The sequence below is a fragment of the Ranitomeya imitator genome, chromosome 4 (genome assembly GCF_032444005.1).
Source record: "Ranitomeya imitator isolate aRanImi1 chromosome 4, aRanImi1.pri, whole genome shotgun sequence".
Classification (NCBI taxonomy): Eukaryota; Metazoa; Chordata; class Amphibia; order Anura; family Dendrobatidae; genus Ranitomeya; species Ranitomeya imitator.
The window spans coordinates 13,866,020-13,891,138 of record NC_091285.1 but is presented as its reverse complement, the minus strand read 5'-3'; the positions used below and the strand labels follow the sequence as shown (position 1 = coordinate 13,891,138).

Below are 25,119 nucleotides of genomic sequence, written 5' to 3'. Positions count from 1 at the left end.
ATATAATTATATACAGGAGATGCCCAGGTTATACCGGCAGTACATATATAATTATATACAGGAGATACCCAGGTTATACCAGCTGTACATATATAATTATATACAGGAGGTGCCCAGGTTATACCAGCTGACCAGAGCTGCTATGGATATTCCTGAATTTATATACTGATTTGACAGCTTGAATTGAAATGATCTTGCTTTGAATTGTCACCATGTAATACCACGACTCTCCTTCGGGGGAGCTGCAGGATAAATTTGTCGCTGTGCATTGATCCTCTTGTGATCACGGCTGATCGCAGGATAACATGTGATGTTTGAGTATTTTGTACAAGGTTTCAATCATCTCAGTGAATAATGCGGGGGGGGAACTTACTTTGTCTGAGCCATCGCAATGCTCCTCTGCAGTTCCCCCAGCTCTTGCTTGGCCATCTCCAGCTGTATAGATGGGGATATTGTGGACCCTTTTATCTCCTGGATATCGGATTCCTTCTTTGCCACAAGCACTTGTAACTCTCGGAGGTCTTCATCTTTTCTCAGGATGTCTTTGTTCATTTCCCAAATTCTAGATTATCAATAAAGATCTGTGACATCATCAGGAATATTGGGAAACGCATTGAAGAGGTTCACATATAATATTACTATAAGACGGACCTTACAGAGAGCTCCCCCTAGTGGTGGCTGCAGACAGGATCTTATCATGTATCTCTATATACAGGGAGCTCCCCCTAGTGGTGGCTGCAGACAGGATCTTATCACGTATCTCTGTATACAGGGAGCTCCCCCTAGTGGAGGCTGCAGACAGGATCTTATCATGTATCTCTATATACAGGGAGCTCCCCCTAGTGGTGGCTGCAGACAGAATCTTATCATGTATCTCTGTATACATGGAGCTCCCCCTAGTGGTGGCTGCAGACAGAATCTTATCATGTATCTCTGTATACAGGGAGCTCCCCCTAGTGGAGGCTGCAGACAGGATCTTATCATGTATCTCTGTATACAGGGAGCTCCCCCTAGTGGTAGCTGCAGACAGGATCTTATCATGTACCTCTGTATACAGGGAGCTCCCCCTAGTGGTGGCTGCAGACAGAATCTTATCATGTATCTCTGTATACAGGGAGCTCCCCCTAGTGGTGGCTGCAGACAGGATCTTATCATGTGTCTCTGTATACAGGGAGCTCCCCCTAGTGGTGGCTGCAGACAGGATCTTATCATGTATCTCTGTATACAGGGAGCTCCCCCTAGTGGTGGCTGCAGACAGAATCTTATCATGTATCTCTGTATACAGGGAGCTCCCCCTAGTGGTAGCTGCAGACAGGATCTTATCATGTATCTCTGTATACAGGGAGCTCCCCCTAGTGGTAGCTGCAGACAGGATCTTATCATGTATCTCTGTATACAGGGAGCTCCCCCTAGTGGTGGCTGCAGACAGGATCTTATCATGTATCTCTGTATACAGGGAGCTCCCCCTAGTGGTAGCTGCAGACAGGATCTTATCATGTATCTCTGTATACAGGGAGCTCCCCCTAGTGGTAGCTGCAGACAGGATCTTATCATGTATCTCTGTATACAGGGAGCTCCCCCTAGTGGAGGCTGCAGACAGGATCTTATCATGTATCTCTGTATACAGGGAGCTCCCCCTAGTGGTGACTGCAGACAGGATCTTATCATGTATCTCTGTATACAGGGAGCTCCCCCTAGTGGTGGCTGCAGGCAGGATCTTATCATGTATCTCTGTATACAGGGAGCTCCCCCTAGTGGTGGCTGCAGACAGGATCTTATCATGTATCTCTGTATACAGGGAACTCCCCCTAGTGGTGGCTGCAGACAGGATCTTATCATGTATCTCTGTATACAGGGAGCTCCCCCTAGTGGTGACTGCAGACAGGATCTTATCATGTATCTCTGTATACAGGGAGCTCCCCCTAGTGGTGGCTGCAGACAGGATCTTATCATGTATCTCTGTATACAGGGAACTCCCCCTAGTGGTGGCTGCAGACAGGATCTTATCATGTATCTCTGTATACAGGGAGCTCCCCCTAGTGGTGACTGCAGACAGGATCTTATCATGTATCTCTGTATACAGGGAGCTCCCCCTAGTGGTGGCTGCAGACAGGACCTTATCATGTATCTCTGTATACAGGGAGCTCCCCCTAGTGGTGACTGCAGACAGGATCTTATCATGTATCTCTGTATACAGGGAGCTCCCCCTAGTGGTGGCTGCAGGCAGGATCTTATCATGTATCTCTGTATACAGGGAGCTCCCCCTAGTGGTGGCTGCAGGCAGGATCTTATCATGTATCTCTGTATACAGTGAGCTCCCCCTAGTGGTGACTGCAGGCAGGATCTTATCATGTATCTCTGTGTACAGGGAGCTCCCCCTAGTGGTGGCTGCAGACAGGATCTATCATGTATCTCTGTATACAGGGAGCTCCCCCTAGTGGTGGCTGCAGACAGGACCTTATCATGTATCTCTGTATACAGTGAGCTCCCCCTAGTGGTGACTGCAGGCAGGATCTTATCATGTATCTCTGTATACAGGGAGCTCCCCCTAGTGGTGACTGCAGGCAGGATCTTATCATGTATCTCTGTATACAGGGAGCTCCCCCTAGTGGTGGCTGCAGATAGAATCTTATCATGTATCTCTGTATACAGTGAGCTCCCCCTAGTGGTGGCTGCAGACAGGATCTTATCATGTATCTCTGTATACAGGGAGCTCCCCCTAGTGGTGGCTGCAGGCAGGATCTTATCATGTATCTCTGTATACAGTGAGCTCCCCCTAGTGGTGACTGCAGGCAGGATCTTATCATGTATCTCTGTGTACAGGGAGCTCCCCCTAGTGGTGGCTGCAGACAGGATCTTATCATGTATCTCTGTATACAGGGAGCTCCCCCTAGTGGTGACTGCAGGCAGGATCTTATCATGTATCTCTGTGTACAGGGAGCTCCCCCTAGTGGTGGCTGCAGACAGGATCTTATCATGTATCTCTGTATACAGGGAGCTCCCCCTAGTGGTGGCTGCAGACAGGATCTTATCATGTATCTCTGTATAGAGGGAGCTCCCCCTAGTGGTGGCTGCAGACAGGATCTTATCATGTATCTCTGTATATAGGTAGCTCCCCCTAGTGGTGACTGCAGACAGGATCTTATCATGTATCTCTGTATACATGGAGCTCCCCCTAGTGGTGACTGCAGACAGGATCTTATCATGTATCTCTGTATACAGGGAGCTCCCCCTAGTGGTGGCTGCAGGCAGGATCTTATCATGTATCTCTGTATACAGGGAGCTCCCCCTAGTGGTGGCTGCAGGCAGGATCTTATCATGTATCTCTGTATACAGTGAGCTCCCCCTAGTGGTGACTGCAGGCAGGATCTTATCATGTATCTCTGTGTACAGGGAGCTCCCCCTAGTGGTGGCTGCAGACAGGATCTTATCATGTATCTCTGTATACAGGGAGCTCCCCCTAGTGGTGGCTGCAGACAGGATCTTATCATGTATCTCTGTATACAGGGAGCTCCCCCTAGTGGTGACTACTGGCAGGATCTTATCATGTATCTCTGTATACAGTGAGCTCCCCCTAGTGGTGACTGCAGGCAGGATCTTATCATGTATCTCTGTATACAGGGAGCTCCCCCTAGTGGTGACTGCAGGCAGGATCTTATCATGTATCTCTGTATACAGGGAGCTCCCCCTAGTGGTGGCTGCAGATAGAATCTTATCATGTATCTCTGTATACAGTGAGCTCCCCCTAGTGGTGGCTGCAGACAGAATCTTATCATGTATCTCTGTATACAGTGAGCTCCCCCTAGTGGTGGCTGCAGACAGGATCTTATCATGTATCTCTGTATACAGGGAGCTCCCCCTAGTGGTGGCTGCAGGCAGGATCTTATCATGTATCTCTGTATACAGTGAGCTCCCCCTAGTGGTGGCTGCAGACAGGATCTTATCACGTATCTCTGTATACAGGGAGCTCTCCCTAGTGGTGACTGCAGGCAGGATCTTATCATGTATCTCTGTGTACAGGGAGCTCCCCCTAGTGGTGGCTGCAGACAGGATCTTATCATGTATCTCTGTATACAGGGAGCTCCCCCTAGTGGTGACTGCAGGCAGGATCTTATCATGTATCTCTGTGTACAGGGAGCTCCCCCTAGTGGTGACTGCAGACAGGATCTTATCATGTATCTCTGTATACAGGGAGCTCCCCTAGTGGTGGCTGCAGACAGGATCTTATCATGTATCTCTGTATAGAGGGAGCTCCCCCTAGTGGTGGCTGCAGACAGGATCTTATCATGTATCTCTGTATATAGGGAGCTCCCCCTAGTGGTGACTGCAGACAGGATCTTATCATGTATCTCTGTATACATGGAGCTCCCCCTAGTGGTGACTGCAGACAGGATCTTATCATGTATCTCTGTATACAGGGAGCTCCCCCTAGTGGTGGCTGCAGACAGAATCTTATCATGTATCTCTGTATACAGGGAGCTCCCCCTAGTGGTGGCTGCAGACAGGATCTTATGTATCTCTGTATACAGGGAGCTCCCCCTAGTGGTGGCTGCAGACAGGAACTTATCATGTATCTCTGTATAAAGGGAGCTCCCCCTAGTGGAGGCTGCAGACAGGATCTTATCATGTATCTCTATATACAGGGAGCTCCCCCTAGTGGTGACAGCAGACAGGATCTTATCATGTATCTCTGTATACAGGGAGCTCCCCCTAGTGGTGGCTGCAGACAGGATCTTATCATGTATCTCTGTATACAGGGAGCTCCCCCTAGTGGTGGCTGCAGACAGGATCTTATCATGTATCTCTGTATACAGGGAGCTCCCCCTAGTGGTGGCTGCAGACAGGATCTTATCATGTATCTCTGTATACAGGGAGCTCCCCCTAGTGGTGGCTGCAGACAGGATCTTATCATGTATCTCTGTATACAGGGAGCTCCCCCTAGTGGTGGCTGCAGACAGGATCTTATCATGTATCTCTGTATACAGGGAGCTCCCCCTAGTGGTGACTGCAGACAGGATCTTATCATGTATCTCTGTATATAGGGAGCTCCCCCTAGTGGTGACTGCAGACAGGATCTTATCATGTATCTCTGTATACATGGAGCTCCCCCTAGTGGTGACTGCAGACAGGATCTTATCATGTATCTCTGTATACAGGGAGCTCCCCCTAGTGGTGGCTGCAGACAGGATCTTATCATGTATCTCTGTATACAGGGAGCTCCCCATAGTGGAGGCTGCAGACAGGATCTTATCATGTATCTCTATATACAGGGAGCTCCCCCTAGTAGTGACTGCAGACAGGATCTTATCATGTATCTCTGTATACAGGGAGCTCCCCCTAGTGGTGGCTGCAGACAGGATCTTATCATGTATCTCTGTATACAGGGAGCTCCCCCTAGTGGTGGCTGCAGACAGGATCTTATCATGTATCTCTGTATACAGGGAGCTCCCCCTAGTGGTGGCTGCAGACAGGATCTTATCATGTATCTCTGTATACAAGGAGCTCCCCCTAGTGGTGGCTGCAGACAGGATCTTATCATGTATCTCTGTATACAGGGAGCTCCCCCTAGTGGTGGCTGCAGACAGGATCTTATCATGTATCTCTGCATACAGGGAGCTCCCCCTAGTGGTGACTGCAGACAGGATCTTATCATGTATCTCTGTATACAAGGAGCTCCCCCTAGTGGTGGCTGCAGACAGAATCTTATCATGTATCTCTGTATACAGGGAGCTCCCCCTAGTAGTGATTGCAGATAGGACCTTATCACGTATCTCTGTATACAGGGAGCTCCCCCTAGTGGTGACTGCAGACAGGATCTTATCATGTATCTCTGTATACAGGGAGCTCCCCCTAGTGGTGACTGCAGACAGGATCTTATCATGTATCTCTGTATACAAGGAGCTCCCCCTAGTGGTGGCTGCAGACAGGATCTAATCATGTATCTCTGTATACAGGGAACTCCCCCTAGTGGTGGCTGCAGACAGGATCTTATCATGTATCTCTGTATACAGGGAGCTCCCCCTAGTGGTGACTGCAGACAGGATCTTATCATGTATCTCTGTATACAAGGAGCTCCCCCTAGTGGTGGCTGCAGACAGGATCTTATCATGTATCTCTGTATACAGGGAGCTCCCCCTAGTGGTGACTGCAGACAGGATCTTATCATGTATCTCTGTATACAGGGAGCTCCCCCTAGTGGTGGCTGTAGACAGGATCTTATCATGTATCTCTGTATACAGGGAGCTCCCCCTAGTGGTGACTGCAGACAGGATCTTATCATGTATCTCTGTATACAAGGAGCTCCCCCTAGTGGTGACTGCAGACAGGATCTTATCATGTATCTCTGTATACAAGGAGCTCCCCCTAGTGGTGACTGCAGACAGGATCTTATCATGTATCTCTGTATACAGGGAGCTCCCCCTAGTGGTGACTGCAGACAGGATCTTATCATGTATCTCTGTATACAAGGAGCTCCCCCTAGTGGTGACTGCAGACAGGATCTTATCATGTATCTCTGTATACAGGGAGCTCCCCCTAGTGGTGACTGCAGACAGGATCTTATCATGTATCTCTGTATACAGGGAGCTCCCCCTAGTGGTGACTGCAGACAGGATCTTATCATGTATCTCTGTATACAGGGAGCTCCCCCTAGTGGTGACTGCAGACAGGATCTTATCATGTATCTCTGTATACAGGGAGCTCCCCCTAGTGGTGGCTGCAGACAGGATCTTATCATGTATCTCTGTATACAGGGAGCTCCCCCTAGTGGTGACTGCAGACAGGATCTTATCATGTATCTCTGTATACAGGGAGCTCCTCCTAGTGGTGGCTGCAGACAGGATCTTATCATGTATCTCTGTATACAGGGAGCTCCCCCTAGTGGTGACTGCAGACAGGATCTTATCATGTATCTCTGTATACAGGGAGCTCCTCCTAGTGGTGGCTGCAGACAGGATCTTATCATGTATCTCTGTATACAGGGAGCTCCCCCTAGTGGTGGCTGCAGACAGGATCTTATCATGTATCTCTGTATACAGGGAGCTCCCCCTAGTGGTGACTGCAGACAGGATCTTATCATGTATCTCTGTATACAGGGAGCTCCCCCTAGTGGTGCCTGCAGACAGGATCTTATCATGTATCTCTGTATACAGGGAGCTCCCCCTAGTGGTGACTGCAGACAGGATCTTATCATGTATCTCTGTATACAGGGAGCTCCTCCTAGTGGTGGCTGCAGACAGGATCTTATCATGTATCTCTGTATACAGGGAGCTCCCCCTAGTGGTGACTGCAGACAGGATCTTATCATGTATCTCTGTATACAGGGAGCTCCTCCTAGTGGTGGCTGCAGACAGGATCTTATCATGTATCTCTGTATACAGGGAGCTCCCCCTAGTGGTGGCTGCAGACAGGATCTTATCATGTATCTCTGTATACAGGGAGCTCCCCCTAGTGGTGGCTGCAGACAGGATCTTATCATGTATCTCTGTATACAGGGAGCTCTTTCTGCAGTATAAATACCTGTTCTGGTACTCAGATATTAGAGCTGCAGTAAAGCCGTCGCCATCCTGCTCCCTGTAATTCTGCGCCAGCTTGTCACGCAGGTTCCCGATCTCCTGCTCGTACATATTCCGGATGGTAATGACTTCGTTCTGGAGATGTTGGACTGAGGCAGCGGCATCTTCCTGTGTACAGGGAAATCGCCCGATTATTACCGGCACCATTTACAGCCTTTACAGTAGGAAAATGCTCCGAAGTAAGAAAAATCCTAATAACAAACTTCATCACTGATAACATCCGGGAGAGCGCGGCGGCCATTACTCACCCAGAACAGCTCATGTGGGGTTTTGTTTCCATCCCTGGAAGTCTATAATTTCTACTCCATTATAGCCGCACGGCTATTACTCATCTACAGGATCTCATATGTATCGCTATTATGTGCACCAAAATCACCGCCAACTGGTGTCTGTGTGCATCACTACACAGGAAGGGGGCGCTACCGAGCAACGGGTAAGTCACAGGGTCACCCGAGCTTTACTGAACTACATGGTGCCTGCATTATTATAGTAGTTATATTCTTGTACATAGGAGCAGTATTATAGTAGTTATATTCTTGTACATAGGGAGCAGTATTATAGTAGTTATATTCTTGTACATAGGGGCAGTATTATAGTAGTTATATTCTTGTACATAGGGGCAGTATTATAGTAGTTATATTCTTGTATATAGGGGCAGTATTATAGTAGTTATATTCTTGCACATAGGAGCAGTATTATAGTAGTTATATTCTTGTACATAGGAGCAGTATATTAGTTATATTCTTGTACATAGGGGCAGTATTATAGTAGTTATATTCTTGTACATAGGGGCAGTATTATAGTAGTCATATTCTTGTACATAGGAGCAGTATATTAGTTATATTCTTGTACATAGGGGCAGTATTATAGTAGTTATATTCTTGTACATAGGGGCAGTATTATAGTAGTTATATTCTTGTATATAGGGGGTAGTATTATAGTAGTTATATTCTTGTACATAGGGGGTAGTATTATAGTAGTTATATTCTTGTACATAGGAGCAGTATATTAGTTATATTCTTGTACATAGGGTCAGTATTATAGTAGTTATATACTTGTACATAGGGGCAGTATTATAGTAGTTATGTTCTTGTACATAGGAGCAGTATTATAGTAGGTATATTCCTGTACATAGGGGCAGTATTATAGTAGTTATATTCTTGTACATAGGGGGTAGTATTATAGTAGTTATATTCTTGTACATAGGGGGCAGTATTATAGTAGTTATGTTCTTGTACATAGGAGCAGTATTATAGTAGTTATATTCCTGTACATAGGGGCAGTATTATAGTAGTTATATTCCTGTATATAGGGGGCAGTATTATAGTAGTTATATTCTTGTACATAGGGGCAGTATTATAGTAGTTATATTCTTGTACATAGGGGGCAGTATTATAGTAGTTATGTTCTTGTACATAGGAGCAGTATTATAGCAGTTATATTCTTGTACATAGGGGCAGTATTATAGCGGTTATATTCTTGTACATAGGAGCAGTATTATAGCAGTTATATTCTTGTACATAGGAGCAGTATTATAGCAGTTATATTCTTGTACATAGGAGCAGTATTATAGTGGTTATATTCTTGTACATAGGAGCAGTATTATAGTAGTTATATTCTTGTACATAGGGGCAGTATTATAGTAGTTATATTCTTGTACATAGGGGCAGTATTATAGTAGTTATATTCTTGGACATAGGGGGCAGTATTATAGTAGTTATATTCTTGTACATAGGAGCAGTATTATAGCAGTTATATTCTTGTACATAGGAGCAGTATTATAGTGGTTATATTCTTGTACATAGGAGCAGTATTATAGTAGTTATATTCTTGTACATAGGGGCAGTATTATAGTAGTTATATTCTTGTACATAGGGGCAGTATTATAGTAGTTATATTCTTGGACATAGGGGGCAGTATTATAGTAGTTATATTCTTGTACATAGGAGCAGTATTATGGTAGTTATATTCTTGTACATAGGAGCAGTATTATAGTAGTTATATTATTGTACATAGAGGCAGTATTATAGTAGTTATATTCTTGTACATAGGAGCAGTATTATAGTAGTTATATTCTTGTACATAGGAGCAGTATTATAGTAGTTATATTCTTGTACATAGGAGCAGTATTATAGTAGTTATATTCTTGTACATAGGAGCAGTATTATAGTAGTTATATTCTTGTACATAGGGAGCAGTATTATAGTAGTTATATTCTTGTACATAGGGAGCAGTATTATAGTAGTTATATTCTTGTACATAGGGAGCAGTATTATAGTAGTTATATTCTTGTACATAGGGGGCAGTATTATAGTAGTTATATTCTTGTACATAGGGAGCAGTATTATAGTAGTTATATTCTTGTACATAGGGGCAGTATTATAGTAGTTATATTCTTGTACATAGGGAGCAGTATTATAGTAGTTATATTCTTGTACATAGGGGCAGTATTATAGTAGTTATATTCTTGTACATAGGGGCTGTATTATAGTAGTTATATTCTTGTACATAGGGGCAGTATTATAGTAGTTATGTTCTTGTACATAGGAGCAGTATTATAGTAGGTATATTCCTGTACATAGGGGCAGTATTATAGTAGTTATATTCTTGTACATAGGGGGTAGTATTATAGTAGTTATATTCTTGTACATAGGGGGCAGTATTATAGTAGTTATGTTCTTGTACATAGGAGCAGTATTATAGTAGTTATATTCCTGTACATAGGGGCAGTATTATAGTAGTTATATTCCTGTATATAGGGGGCAGTATTATAGTAGTTATATTCTTGTACATAGGGGCAGTATTATAGTAGTTATATTCTTGTACATAGGGGGCAGTATTATAGTAGTTATGTTCTTGTACATAGGAGCAGTATTATAGCAGTTATATTCTTGTACATAGGGGCAGTATTATAGTGGTTATATTCTTGTACATAGGAGCAGTATTATAGTAGTTATATTCTTGTACATAGGGTCAGTATTATAGTAGTTATATTCTTGTACATAGGGGCAGTATTATAGTAGTTATATTCTTGGACATAGGGGGCAGTATTATAGTAGTTATATTCTTGTACATAGGAGCAGTATTATGGTAGTTATATTCTTGTACATAGGAGCAGTATTATAGTAGTTATATTATTGTACATAGAGGCAGTATTATAGTAGTTATATTCTTGTACATAGGAGCAGTATTATAGTAGTTATATTCTTGTACATAGGAGCAGTATTATAGTAGTTATATTCTTGTACATAGGGAGCAGTATTATAGTAGTTATATTCTTGTACATAGGGGCAGTATTATAGTAGTTATATTCTTGTACATAGGAGCAGTATTATAGTAATTATATTCTTGTACATAGGGAGCAGTATTATAGTAGTTATATTCTTGTACATAGGGAGCAGTATTATAGTAGTTATATTCTTGTACATAGGGAGCAGTATTATAGTAGTTATATTCTTGTACATAGGGGCAGTATTATAGTAGTTATATTCTTGTACATAGGGGCTGTATTATAGTAGTTATATTCTTGTACATAGGGGCTGTATTATAGTAGTTATATTCTTGTACATAGGGGGCAGTTTTATAGTAGTTATATTCTTGTACATAGGGGCAGTATTATAGTAGTTATATTCTTGTACACAGGGGCAGTATTATAGTAGTTATATTCGTGTACATAGGGGCTGTATTATAGTAGTTATATTCTTGTACATAGGGGGCAGTATTATAGTAGTTATATTCTTGTATATAGGGGCAGTATTATAGTGGTTATATTCTTGTACATAGGGGCAGTATTATAGTGGTTATATTCTTGTACATAGGGACGGTATTATAGTAGTTATATTCTTGTACATAGGGGCAGTATTATAGTAGTTATATTCTTGTACATAGGGACGGTATTATAGTAGTTATATTCTTGTACATAGGAGCAGTATTATAGTAGTTATATTCTTGTACATAGGAGCAGTATATTAGTTATATTCTTGTACATAGGGGCAGTATTATAGTAGTTATATTCTTGTACATAGGGGCAGTATTATAGTAGTCATATTCTTGTACATAGGAGCAGTATATTAGTTATATTCTTGTACATAGGGGCAGTATTATAGTAGTTATATTCTTGTACATAGGGGTAGTATTATAGTAGTTATATTCTTGTACATAGGGGGTAGTATTATAGTAGTTATATTCTTGTACATAGGAGCAGTATATTAGTTATATTCTTGTACATAGGGGCAGTATTATAGTAGTTATATTCTTGTACATAGGGGCAGTATTATAGTAGTTATGTTCTTGTACATAGGAGCAGTATTATAGTAGGTATATTCCTGTACATAGGGGCAGTATTATAGTAGTTATATTCTTGTACATAGGGGGTAGTATTATAGTTTCTTGTACATAGGGGGCAGTATTATAGTAGTTATGTTCTTGTACATAGGAGCAGTATTATAGTAGTTATATTCCTGTACATAGGGGCAGTATTATAGTAGTTATATTCCTGTATATAGGGGACAGTATTACAGTAGTTATATTCTTGTACATAGGGGCAGTATTATAGTAGTTATATTCTTGTACATAGGGGGCAGTATTATAGTAGTTATATTCTTGTACATAGGAGCAGTATTATAGTAGTTATGTTCTTGTACATAGGAGCAGTATTATAGCAGTTATATTCTTGTACATAGGGGCAGTATTATAGCGGTTATATTCTTGTACATAGGAGCAGTATTATAGTAGTTATATTCTTGTACATAGGGGCAGTATTATAGTAGTTATATTCTTGTACATAGGAGCAGTATTATAGTAGTTATATTCGTGTACATAGGAGCAGTATTATAGTAGTTATATTCTTGTACATAGGGGCAGTATTATAGTAGTTATATTCTTGTACATAGGAGCAGTATTATAGTAGTTATATTCTTGTACATAGGGGCAGTATTATAGTAGTTATGTTCTTGTACATAGGAGCAGTATTATAGTAGTTATGTTCTTGTACATAGGAGCAGTATTATAGCAGTTATATTCTTGTACATAGGGAGCTGTATTATAGTAGTTATATTCTTGTACATAGGGGCAGTATTATAGTAGTTATATTCTTGTACATAGGAGCAGTATTATAGTAGTTATATTCTTGTACATAGGGAGCTGTATTATAGTAGTTATATTCTTGTACATAGGGGCAGTATTATAGTAGTTATATTCTTGTACATAGGAGCAGTATTATAGTAGTTATATTCTTGTACATAGGGGCAGTATTATAGTAGTTATATTATACAGTCTGGGAGCGGAGGGACCTTCAGAGTATAATAACAGGTAATTAGCGGTATAGTATTTGGCGGGTGAGTCAGGGATTAGCTCTGAATTATTGATCGGTGCCACTTGTGATAATTTTGTTATTTTCCCGTATGGCGGATTTATACACGATGACTACTTGCGATCACTGGCCTACCCCGCACCCCGCGACACACGCACTCAGTGATCTAAAACACGTGTTCAATGCAGAACACTAATCCTCCCAAATCTTCCCTAATTCCCTCTGCGAACAAAGAGCCACAATTACTTGTCATCTGCTGCGACGTCTTAATGACAGCGGTGATAATTACAGAGGGTCTGTGTGTGTTTGCATATTATTAGCGGCGGGGGGGATAATAGGACCCTCTTCACCTCAGCATTGTGCACTAATCCAATGTTGGTGAAATGTAATTAAAGGGACGGGCTCGATAGCGAAGGAAGACGTGGACATATTTTGCTTTTTTTTTTTTCTGGAAGAAAATCAAGTAACAGTCCAAAATAAAGGTGAGACATTTAAAGGCGAAATATTCAGTTTATTCCACTGAATTTTTTTTTATTATTTTGCATATACAGTATATGTCAGCATTATGTGTGTACTACATGGCGGTATTATATTGTATGGCGGAACTATGCTTGTACTGAAAGGCAGCGTTGTTTATTCACCATACCGCAGTAGTATTTTAATCATCTTTGCTTCCAATATTATTTTTGTACCTTATCACGGTATTAGTTATGCACTGAGAGGCGGCATTATTTATGTGCTATAGAGCAGTAGAGTTTAGATACTATTTTTCAATTATGATTTTTGCACTTTATGTCAGCATTTATTATGCCCTGCACGGAACTAGATGCCAAAACTATTTGTCCACTATATGGCGGCTCTGAGCTCGCCCTGAAAGTTAGAGTGATTTATGCACTATATAGCAGTAGTACGTTACCATGTTTTTGTTTTTTTTTTGTATTGTTGTCAGTCTTAGTTATTTAGCAATGTTCCCGGACAGTATAATGCCGGATTTCTAGCGGTGTACGAGCGCGGACGTCTGCGGATTTCATTCCATCCTCAGGGAACATATTATAATTAGGAAGGTGAATGAATCTGGAGTGCTGGTCCCCGATGTGGCCATTATTTACCGATATCTCCTCCGAACGATATTTTTTAGACAATTCTTGCAGATCACAATGCTGCTGTTCACTGCCAAAATAAACCCGCCGTGTCATTCAAAAAATGCCAACGTGTGGTGCGCACGTAGCACTGTCATTTATTTTGCACCCAATACCGCCATGCAATGCTAAACTAATACCACCGCTTAGTATCTAAGTTCCACCATCACAGTGTGAACATGTAGTACTGTCATTTATTTTCCATTCAATGCCAAAATATTACTGCTATACGATGCCAAAGTAATAACGCCATGCAGCAGCCGAGTTATAATATCCAGTAGTTCCCACATAACATTGTCGTATGTTTTTCCCACAATTTGACCATGCAATGCCAAAATTGGCCTAAATAATACCGTCATACAGTATCTACTGTAAATAACACCACCATGTTGTGCACACTTAACGTTGCCATATATTTTCTATACACTACTCCCGTAAAGTGTCTAAATAATACCGCCATATTATGCTTAACTAATACTGCCATTTAATAGCATCCAAATGATATGGCGCAAACATAACACTGCCATTATTTCTCATCAAATACCACCAAAAGCAATGACAAAATAATACCACCAAACAGTATCCGAATAACACATATAAATCAATAATACCATTATACCATTTATAAATAATACCGCTTGCATGCCTGTATAATACCTCCATACCATTTATTAATAATACCACCATACCGTTTATAAATATCACAACAATACCATTCATAAATACAAAAATACTATTCATAAATAATACTGCAATACCATTTACAAATACCACAATACTATTCATAAATAATTCTGCCATACCATACATAAATAATACTGCAATATAATTCATAAATAATATCGCAATACCATGCCTCCTGTATAATAATAGCATTTATAAATAACGCTGCAATACCATTCAAAAATTATACTAGCATACATAAATAATACCGCAATACTATTAATGAAAAAAACTGCAATACAATTCATAAATAATACTGCAATACCACTCATAAATATTACTGCAAAACCATTCACAAATAATACTGCAACACCATTCATAAAGAATACCGCAATACCATTAATAAATAATACTGCAAAACTATTCATAAATAATACTGCAACACCATTCATAAATAATACCACAATACCTTTCGGAAATAATACTGCATCACCATTCGGAAATAATACTGCAACACCATTCATAAAGAATACCGCAATACCATTCATAAATAATACCACAATACTATTCATAAATAATACCGCAACGCCATTCATAAATAATACTACAATACCCTTCATAAATAATACCTCAATACCATTCATAAATAATACTGCAATACCATTCTTAAATAATACTGCAACACCATTAATAAATAATAACACAATACCATTCATAAATAATACCACAATACTATTCATAAATAATACCACAATGCCATTCATAAATAATACTGCAACACCATTCATAAATAACACTGCAATACCATTAATTATACCGCAATGCCATTCTTAAATTATACTGTAATACCATTCATAAATAATACTGCAATACATTCATAAATAATACTGCAATACCATTCGTAAATAATACCACAATACCATTCATAAATAATACTGCAATATATTCATAAATAATACTGCAATACCATTCGGAAATAATACCGCAATACCATTCATAAATAATACTACAATACTATTCATAAATAATACCGCAACACCATTCATAAATAATACCGCAATAGCATTCGTAAATAATACTGCAATACCATTCATAAAGAATACTGCAATACCATTCATAAATAATACCGCAATACCATTCATAAATAATACCGCAATACTATTCATAAATAATACTGCAACACCATTCATAAATAATACCGCAATACCATTCATAAATAATACCGCAATACCATTCGGAAATAATACTGCAATACTATGCCTGTATAACACCGGCATACATTATCTAATGAAATTGACAAAATTAAATAGCTTTTAGAGGGTGAATCTTTTTAAAGTGACGGGTCACAGATAGATTTCAGGACTCGTGACTCAGTGAGCTCTACAGATCACACTGCCTCATCTTGAGGAGCGCACAGCGCCTCCATTGTCACGGCGTCGTCGTGTACAGACTGATCGAGTCGAACACAAACTTCTGTTTTCTCGGGATCTTCCTGAAGCTGGGGACGCGTTTCGGTCACACTCAGTGAAGATGGGGCTCATTAGAGGAGAACGTTCTGTGCACCTCTGTCACATCCGGGCCATCAGAAAGGCGCGGCTTAGTAGACCACATCCAAATGTTAGTGGTTTCGGATCGCTGCCGGAGGCGGGGCTTAAAGGGGGTGTCTAGTTTTTATTATTATTACTTAGATCTATTTATTTGGGGCTAGAAATCATTTTTGCAGTTGGGTTTCATTAAACATTTTGCGCCGTTTGGCTTTTCCAGGCTTACAATTGCGGATCCATCAGAAGGCGCTCACTGACGGATCCTCAGCTCACTCCTCGCTTTCCATCGCACCTGTCTCAGCTGACTCCGCAGCGATTTCACGCCCTGTATGTAGCTCCTGAATCTTTCCGTAATGTCTCGGATTTGCGCTTTTTCGGAGTTGTGGCGCGCCACTTCTGCGGCAGGTGACCGTGCTCCGCTGAGTGGGATCATGCTTCCTCCTGACAGAAGGGAACAGGTTAAAATTAGCTTCACATCAAAATCCAGAGCTGAACTCAGAATTCTGCTGGTTTCCTGTTAGCAGAGAGCAGTGCAGGGTGGGAGCTTCCTGTCTGACATTGGGGTGGAGTCTCATCTGGGGTCTTGATAATTGGGGATTCTGATCTGGGATCTTTATTATAAGGGAGGCTGGTCTGGGGTTTTTATATTGGAGGAGGCTGGCCTGGGGGGCTTTATTTTTGGTATTGTGATTTTTTTTTTTAGGAGGAGGTTGGTCTGGGATCTTTATAATAAGGAGGATGGCCTGAGGTCTTTATAATTGGGAGGCTGGCCTGGGGTCTTTATATTGCAGGAGGCTGGCCTGGGGTCTTTATATTGCAGGAGGCTGGCCTGGGGTCTTTATATTGCAGGAGGCTGGCCTGGGGTCTTTATATTGCAGGAGGCTGGCCTGGGGGCTTTATTTTTGGGTATTGTGATTTTTATGGGGAAGGCTGGTGGGATCTTTATAATAGGGAGGATGGCCTGGGGTCTTTATAATGGGGAAGCTGGGGTCTTTATAATGCAGGATGCTGGCCTGGGGCTTTATTTTGGGGGCTTAAGATCAGGAGTCTTTTTTATGGGGGAGGCTGGACTGTGATCTTTATAATGAGGAGGCTGGCCTGGGGTCTTTATAATGGCGAGGAGGCTGGGATCTTTATAATGGGGAGACTGGCCTGGGGTGTTTATCATAGGGAGGAGGCTGGGATCTTTAAAATGGGGAGGCTGAGCTCTTTATAATGGGGCAGCTGGCCTGGAGTCTTTATCATGGGGGGGCTGGGATCTTTGTAATGGGGAGGCTGGCCTTGGGTTTTTATAATGGGGAGGAGGCTGTGATCTTTATAATGGGGAGGCTGGCCTGGGGTCTTTATAATGGGGAGGCTGGGATCTTAATAATGGGGAGGCTGGCCTGGGGTCTGTATAATGGGGAGGAGGCTGGGATCTTTATAATGGGGAGGCTGGCCTGGGGTCTTTATAATGGGGAGGCTGGCCTGGGGTCTTTATAATGGGGAGGCTGGCCTGGGGTCTTTATAATGGGGAGGCTGGAATCTTTATAATGGGGAGGGGGCTGGGATCTTTAAAATGGGGACGCTGGCCTGGGGTCTTTATGACGATGAGGAGGCTGTGATCTTTACAATGGGGAGACTGGCCTGGGGTCTCAATAATGAGGGAGGCCGCTGGGATCTTTATTTAGGGAGTAGTCTGATCAGGGCAGTTTTTATAGTGGAGCCTGGTCTGGGAGGTTTTTTATGAGAGAGGCTGGTCTTGGGTCTATAGGGAGGAAGCTAATATGGGGTCTTTATCATATGAGAGTCTCGCCTGGGGTCTTGATTATTGAGAATTCTGATCTGGGGTCTTTATTATGAGACTGTGGTCTGGGATCTTTATAAAAGGGGGATGGTCTGGGGTCTTTAAAATGTGGAGTCTAGTATGGGGTCTTTATAAAGTGGGGGCTGGTTTGGAGTATTTATTATGAGGGCGGCTGGTCTGGGGTCCTTATAATAGGGGGGCTGGTTTGGGATGCTTGTTATGGGAATGACCGGTCTGGGGTCTTTCTAGTGAGGGATGCTGGACTGGGGTCTTTATTACAGGGGGTCTGCTCTGGGGGTCTTTATTACGGCAGGGTCTCTCTATATTTAGGGGGCCTGGTGTCTGTAATAGGTTAGGGGGTCTGTATTGATTTAGGGGTACGATAAAGGGGATCATACGCACTATTAGGGGCTCACATCCCGCGGCTGGGGGTCCCACCTCGTCACTCACCCTCGTCGTCCCCTGTGCAGTTTCCCTCAGGAAGTGTCGGTCGGATGTGACCAGTGATCGCCCACATTCACTTTTGTTGATGGTCTCCATGGGCGACGCTGGGCCTGAGGACAACAATGTGAGGTGGAGCCGGGGCCCGTGGGGTTTTTTTCTTTACGTTTTTTTTTTTTTAACCCTAGAATTAAAGTCCTGATCGCCTCCATAAGATGCTACGATAAATTTAACATTTTTTTATTAAAAAAAAATTACAAGACCTTTTGTAGGAAAAAATTTTTATTTTATTTTTGCATTTTTGTTTTTAGAGCCGGCAGGAGCCTTGAGAGCTCGATCTCTCCTGATCGCTTATATTGGGCTACATTGGGGTGTATTGGTGCCTGTCGGTGGGACACTGCCTCTAGCGTGGCCTAGTAGGCTTCCGTACGCGGAACTTGTGAAAATTCCACGCATTTTTGGCAATGGCGTCAACCCCTTTTTCGCCCCTCCACACCCGTCCTTTTGCCCACTCCATTGTCGTTCGCTGTGCCTGAACGTCCCTAAATATATCAATCCCTACTTTACTAATCGCTGAAAAACAGGAGCTTTCAGAGAGGACCAGGAGAGGTTGTGACTTTTTCGTGAATCCACTTGTCCTCCACCTGAGAGTCATTTCTATTCTTACAATACATCAGTGACTCCGTTCTATCAACAATCTGTAAAGTAAGATGCGCGCCAGTGTCGCCCACCCCCGTGCCCCCCATTGTTCACCTGCCTGCTCCCATTCGTACGCCGCCTCCATTCTGCAGGAAATGGCATTAATGTTGAGCGGTACCTGCCCGCTATGTGACCCGCGCTCCGGCACCGTCACCATTGTTCTGTTTTATGTCTGCCCTCTCACGATCTTTAGATTGCGCAGTTTTACGCCGCATTACGGGCGCCGCGCTCCGTGTAAAAGGTTAAAATATCCCGAGCGGTGATAGCCGGCGTCATTCCTTTCTTTTCGTTGAATGTCAGTCGGAGAAAGGACACAACTGACGGATGGCACCGAGGGCGGACTCATAATCGCCACACAACACCGCCAACCGGTGCGTCATAAGAAGCTCACCCCGATCCGCAGCATTTCACCTCTCCAAGAAAGTCAGCAAATCACAATACTCCAGAGCTGCATGCAATGTAATGTATGTACACAGTGACTGCACCAGCAGAATAGTGAGTGCAGCTCTGGGGTATAATAAAGGATGTAACTCAGGCTCAGTAATGTAATGTATGTACACAGTGACTGCACCAGCAGAATAGTGAGTGCAGCTCTGGGGTATAATACAGGAGGTAACTCAGGATCAGTAATGTAATGTATGTACACAGTGACTGCACCAGCAGAATAGTGAGTGCAGCTCTGGGGTATAATACAGAATATAACTCAGGATCAGTAATGTAATGTATGTACACAGTGACTGCACCAGCAGGATAGTGAGTGCAGCTCTGGGGTATAATAAAGGATGTAACTCAGGATCAGTAATGTAATGTATGTACACAGTGACTGCACCAGCACAATAGTGAGTGCAGCTCTGGAGTATAATACAGGATGTAACTCAGGATCAGTAATGTAATGTATGTACACAGTGACTGCACCAGCAGAATAGTGAGTGCAGCTCTGGGGTATAATACAGGAGGTAACTCAGGATCAGTAATGTAATGTATGTACACAGTGACTGCACCAGCAGGATAGTGAGTGCAGCTCTGGGGTATAATAAAGGATGTAACTCAGGCTCAGTAATGTAATGTATGTACACAGTGACTGCACCAGCAGAATAGTGAGTGCAGCTCTGGAGTATAATACAGGATGTAACTCAGGATCAGTAATGTAATGTATGTACACAGTGACTGCCCCAGCAGAATAGTGAGTGCAGCTCTGGGGTATAATACAGGAGGTAACTCAGGATCAGTAATGTAATGTATGTACACAGTGACTGCACCAGCAGGATAGTGAGTGCAGCTCTGGGGTATAATAAAGGATGTAACTCAGGCTCAGTAATGTAATGTATGTACACAGTGACTGCACCAGCACAATAGTGAGTGCAGCTCTGGAGTATAATACAGGATGTAACTCAGGATCAGTAATGTAATGTATGTACACAGTGACTGCACCAACAGAATAGTGAGTGCAGCTCTGGGGTATAATACAGGATGTAGCTCAGGATCAGTAATGTAATGTATGTACACAGTGACTGCACCAGCAGAATAGTGAGTGCAGCTCTGGGGTATAATACAGGATGTAACTCAGGATCAGTAATGTAATGTATGTACACAGTGACTGCACCAGCAGAACAGTGAGTGCAGCTCTGGAGTATAATACAGGAGGTAACTCAGGATCAGTAATGTAATGTATGTACACAGTGACTGCACCAGCAGAATAGTGAGTGCAGCTCTGGAGTATAACACAGGATGTAACTCAGGATCAGTAATGTAATGTATGTGCAGAGTGACTGCACCAGCAGAATAGTGAGTGCAGCTCTGGAGTATAACACAGGATGTAACTCAGGATCAGTAATGCAATGTATGTACACAGTGACTGCACCAGCACAATAGTGAGTGCAGCTCTGGGGTATAATACAGGATGTAACTCAGGATCAGTAATGTAATGTATGTGCACAGTGACTGCACCAGCAGAATAGTGAGTGCAGCTCTGGGGTATAATACAGGATGTAACTCAGGATCGGTAATGTAATGTATGTACACAGTGACTGCACCAGCAGAATAGTGAGCGCAGCTCTGGGGTATAATACAGGATGTAACTCAGGATCAGTAATGTAATGAATGTACACAGTGACTGCACCAGCAGAATAGTGAGTGCAGCTCTGGAGTATAATACAGGATGTAACTCAGGATCAGTAATGTAATGTATGTACACAGTGACTGCACCAACAGAATAGTGAGTGCAGCTCTGGGGTATAATACAGGATGTAGCTCAGGATCAGTAATGTAATGTATGTACACAGTGACTGCACCAACAGAATAGTGAGTGCAGCTCTGGGGTATAATACAGGATGTAACTCAGGATCAGTAATGTAATGTATGTACACAGTGACTGCACCAGCAGAATAGTGAGTGCAGCTCTGGAGTATAATACAGGATGTAACTCAGGATCAGTAATGTAATGTATGTACACAGTGACTGCACCAGCAGAATAGTGAGTGCAGCTCTGGGGTATAATACAGGATGTAACTCAGGATCAGTAATGTATGTACACAGTGAATGCACCAGCAGAATAGTGAGTGCAGCTCTGGAGTATAATACAGGAGGTAACTCAGGATCAGTAATGTAATGTATGTACACAGTGCACCAGCAGAATAGTGAGTGCAGCTCTGGGGTATAATACAGGATGTAGCTCAGGATCAGTAATGTAATGTATGTACACAGTGACTGCACCAGCAGAATAGTGAGTGCAGCTCTGGAGTATAATACAGGGTGTAACTCAGGATCAGTAATGTAATGTATGTACACAGTGACTGCACCAGCAGAATAATGAGTGCAGCTCTGGGGTATAATACAGGATGTAACTCAGGATCAGTAATGTAATGTATGTACACAGTGACTGCACCAGCAGAATAGTGAGTGCAGCTCTGGGGTATAATACAGGATGTAACTCAGGATCAGTAATGTAATGTATGTACACAGTGACTGCACCAGCAGAATAGTGAGTGCAGCACTGGGGTATAATACAGGATGTAACTCAGGATCAGTAATGTAATGTATGTACACAGTGACTGCACCAGCAGAATAGTGAGCGCAGCTCTGGGGTATAATACAGGATGTAACTCAGGATCAGTAATGTAATGTATGGACACAGTGACTGCACCAGCAGAATAGTGAGTGCAGCTCTGGGGTATAATACAGGATATAACTCAGGATCAGTAATGTAATGTATGTACACAGTGACTGCACCAGCAGAATAGTGAGTGCAGCTCTGGAGTATAATACAGGAGGTAACTCAGGATCAGTAATGTAATGTATGTACACAGTGACTGCACCAGCAGAATAGTGAGTGCAGCTCTGGAGTATAACACAGGATGTAACTCAGGATCAGTAATTTAATGTATGTGCAGAGTGACTGCACCAGCACAATAGTGAGTGCAGCTCTGGGGTATAATACAGGATGTAACTCAGGATCGGTAATGTAATGTATGTACACAGTGACTGCACCAGCAGAATAGTGAGTGCAGCTCTGGGGTATAATACAGGATGTAACCCAGGATCAGTAATGTAATGTATGTACACAGTGACTGCACCAGCAGAATAGTGAGTGCAGCTCTGGGGTGTAATACAGAATGTAACTCAGGATCAGTAATGTAATGTATGTACACAGTGACGGCACCAGAAGAATAGTGAGTGCAGCTCTGGGGTATAATACAGGATGTAACTCAGGATCAGTAATGTAATGTATGTGCACAGTGACTGCACCAGCAGAATAGTGAGTGCAGCTCTGTGGTATAATACAGGATGTAACTCAGGATCAGTAATGTAATGTATGTGCACAGTGACTGCACCAGCAGAATAGTGAGTGCAGCTCTGGGGTATAATACAGGATGTAACTCAGGATCGGTAATGTAATGTATGTACACAGTGACTGCACCAGCAGAATAGTGAGTGCAGCTCTGGGGTATAATACAGGATGTAGCTCAGGATCAGTAATGTAATGTATGTACACAGTGACTGCACCAACAAAATAGTGAGTGCAGCTCTGGGGTATAATACAGGATGTAACTCAGGATCAGTAATGTAATGTATGTACACAGTGACTGCACCAGCAGAATAGTGAGTGCAGCTCTGGAGTATAATAAATACAGGATGTAACTCAGGATCAGTAATGTAATGTATGTACACAGTGACTGCACCAGCAGAATAGTGAGTGCAGCTCTGGGGTATAATACAGGATGTAACTCAGGATCAGTAATGTATGTACACAGTGACTGCACCAGCAGAATAGTGAGTGCAGCTCTGGAGTATAATATAGGAGGTAACTCAGGATCAGTAATGTAATGTATGTACACAGTGCACCAGCAGAATAGTGAGTGCAGCTCTGGGGTATAATACAGGATGTAGCTCAGGATCAGTAATGCAATGTATATACACAGTGACTGCACCAGCAGAATAGTGAGTGCAGCTCTGGAGTATAATACAGGATGTACCGTAACTCAGGATCAGTAATGTAATGTATGTACACAGTGACTGCACCAGCAGAATAATGAGTGCAGCTCTGGGGTATAATACAGGATGTAACTCAGGATCAGTAATGTAATGTATGTACACAGTGACTGCACCAGCAGAATAGTGAGTGCAGCTCTGGGGTATAATACAGGATGTAACTCAGGATCAGTAATGTAATGTATATACACAGTGACTGCACCAGCAGAATAGTGAGTGCAGCATTGGGGTATAATACAGGATGTAACTCAGGATCAGTAATGTATGTACACAGTGACTGCACCAGCAGAATAGTGAGCGCAGCTCTGGGGTATAATACAGGATGTAACTCAGGATTAGTAATGTAATGTATGTACACAGTGACTGCACCAGCAGAATAGTGAGTGCAGCTCTGGAGTATAATACAGGAGGTAACTCAGGATCAGTAATGTAATATATGTACACAGTGACTGCACCAGCAGAATAGTGAGTACAGCTCTGGAGTATAACGCAGGATGTAACTCAGGATCAGTAATGTAATGTATGTGCAGAGTGACTGCACCAGCACAATAGTGAGTGCAGCTCTGGGGTATAATAAAGGATGTAACTCAGGATCAGTAATGTAATGTATGTGCACAGTGACTGCACCAGCAGAATAGTGAGTGCAGCTCTGGGGTATAATACAGGATGTAACTCAGGATCGGTAATGTAATGTATGTACACAGTGACTGCACCAGCAGAATAGTGAGTGCAGCTCTGGGGTATAATACAGGATGTAACTCAGGATCGGTAATGTAATGTATGTACACAGTGACTGCACCAGCAGAATAGTGAGCGCAGCTCTGAAGTATAATACAGGATGTAACTCAGGATCAGTAATGTAATGTATGTACACAGTGACTGCACCAGCAGAATAGTGAGTGCAGCTCTGGGGTATAATACAGGAGGTAACTCAGGATCAGTTATGTAATGTATGTACACAGTCACTGCACCAGCAGAATAGTGAGTGCAGCTCTGGGGTATAATACAGGATGTAACTCAGGATCAGTAATGTAATGTATGTACACAGTGACTGCACCAGCAGAATAGTGAGTGCAGCTCTGAAGTATAATGCAGGATGTAACTCAGGATCAGTAATGTAATGTATGTACACAGTGACTGCACCAGCAGAATAGTGAGTGCAGCTCTGGAGTATAATACAGGATGTAACTCAGGATCAGTAATGTAATGTATGTACACAGTGACTGTACCAGCAGAATAGTGAGTGCAGCTCTGGAGTATAATACAGGAGGTAACTCCGGATCAGTAATGTAATGTATGTACACAGTGACTGCACCAGCAGAATAGTGAGTGCAGCTCTGGAGTATAATACAGGATGTAACTTAGGATCAGTAATGTGATGTATGTACACAGTGACTGCACCAGCAGAATAGTGAGTGCAGCTCTGGAGCATAATACAGGAGGTAACTCAGGATCAGTAATGTAATGTATGTAC

The 25,119-nt window shown here is 42.6% G+C and overlaps 1 protein-coding gene across 2 annotated transcripts in view; it reads right to left on the bottom strand.

Moving 5' to 3' along the window:
• LMNTD1 (lamin tail domain containing 1) overlaps window positions 1–18,603 on the bottom strand; it is a 52,523-nt gene extending 33,920 nt beyond the window's left edge. For both annotated transcript variants that reach the window (XM_069763102.1, XM_069763101.1), the window contains exons 1-4: window positions 18,468–18,603; window positions 16,524–16,672; window positions 7,519–7,682; window positions 374–562 (exon numbers count right to left, since the gene is read on the bottom strand). In XM_069763102.1, the coding sequence (XP_069619203.1) occupies window positions 374–562; window positions 7,519–7,682; window positions 16,524–16,672; window positions 18,468–18,534 (569 nt within the window). In that variant the 5' untranslated portion in view covers window positions 18,535–18,603. The remainder of the gene's footprint in view (window positions 1–373; window positions 563–7,518; window positions 7,683–16,523; window positions 16,673–18,467) is intronic.
• Between the last annotated feature and the right edge of the window lie 6,516 nt (window positions 18,604–25,119).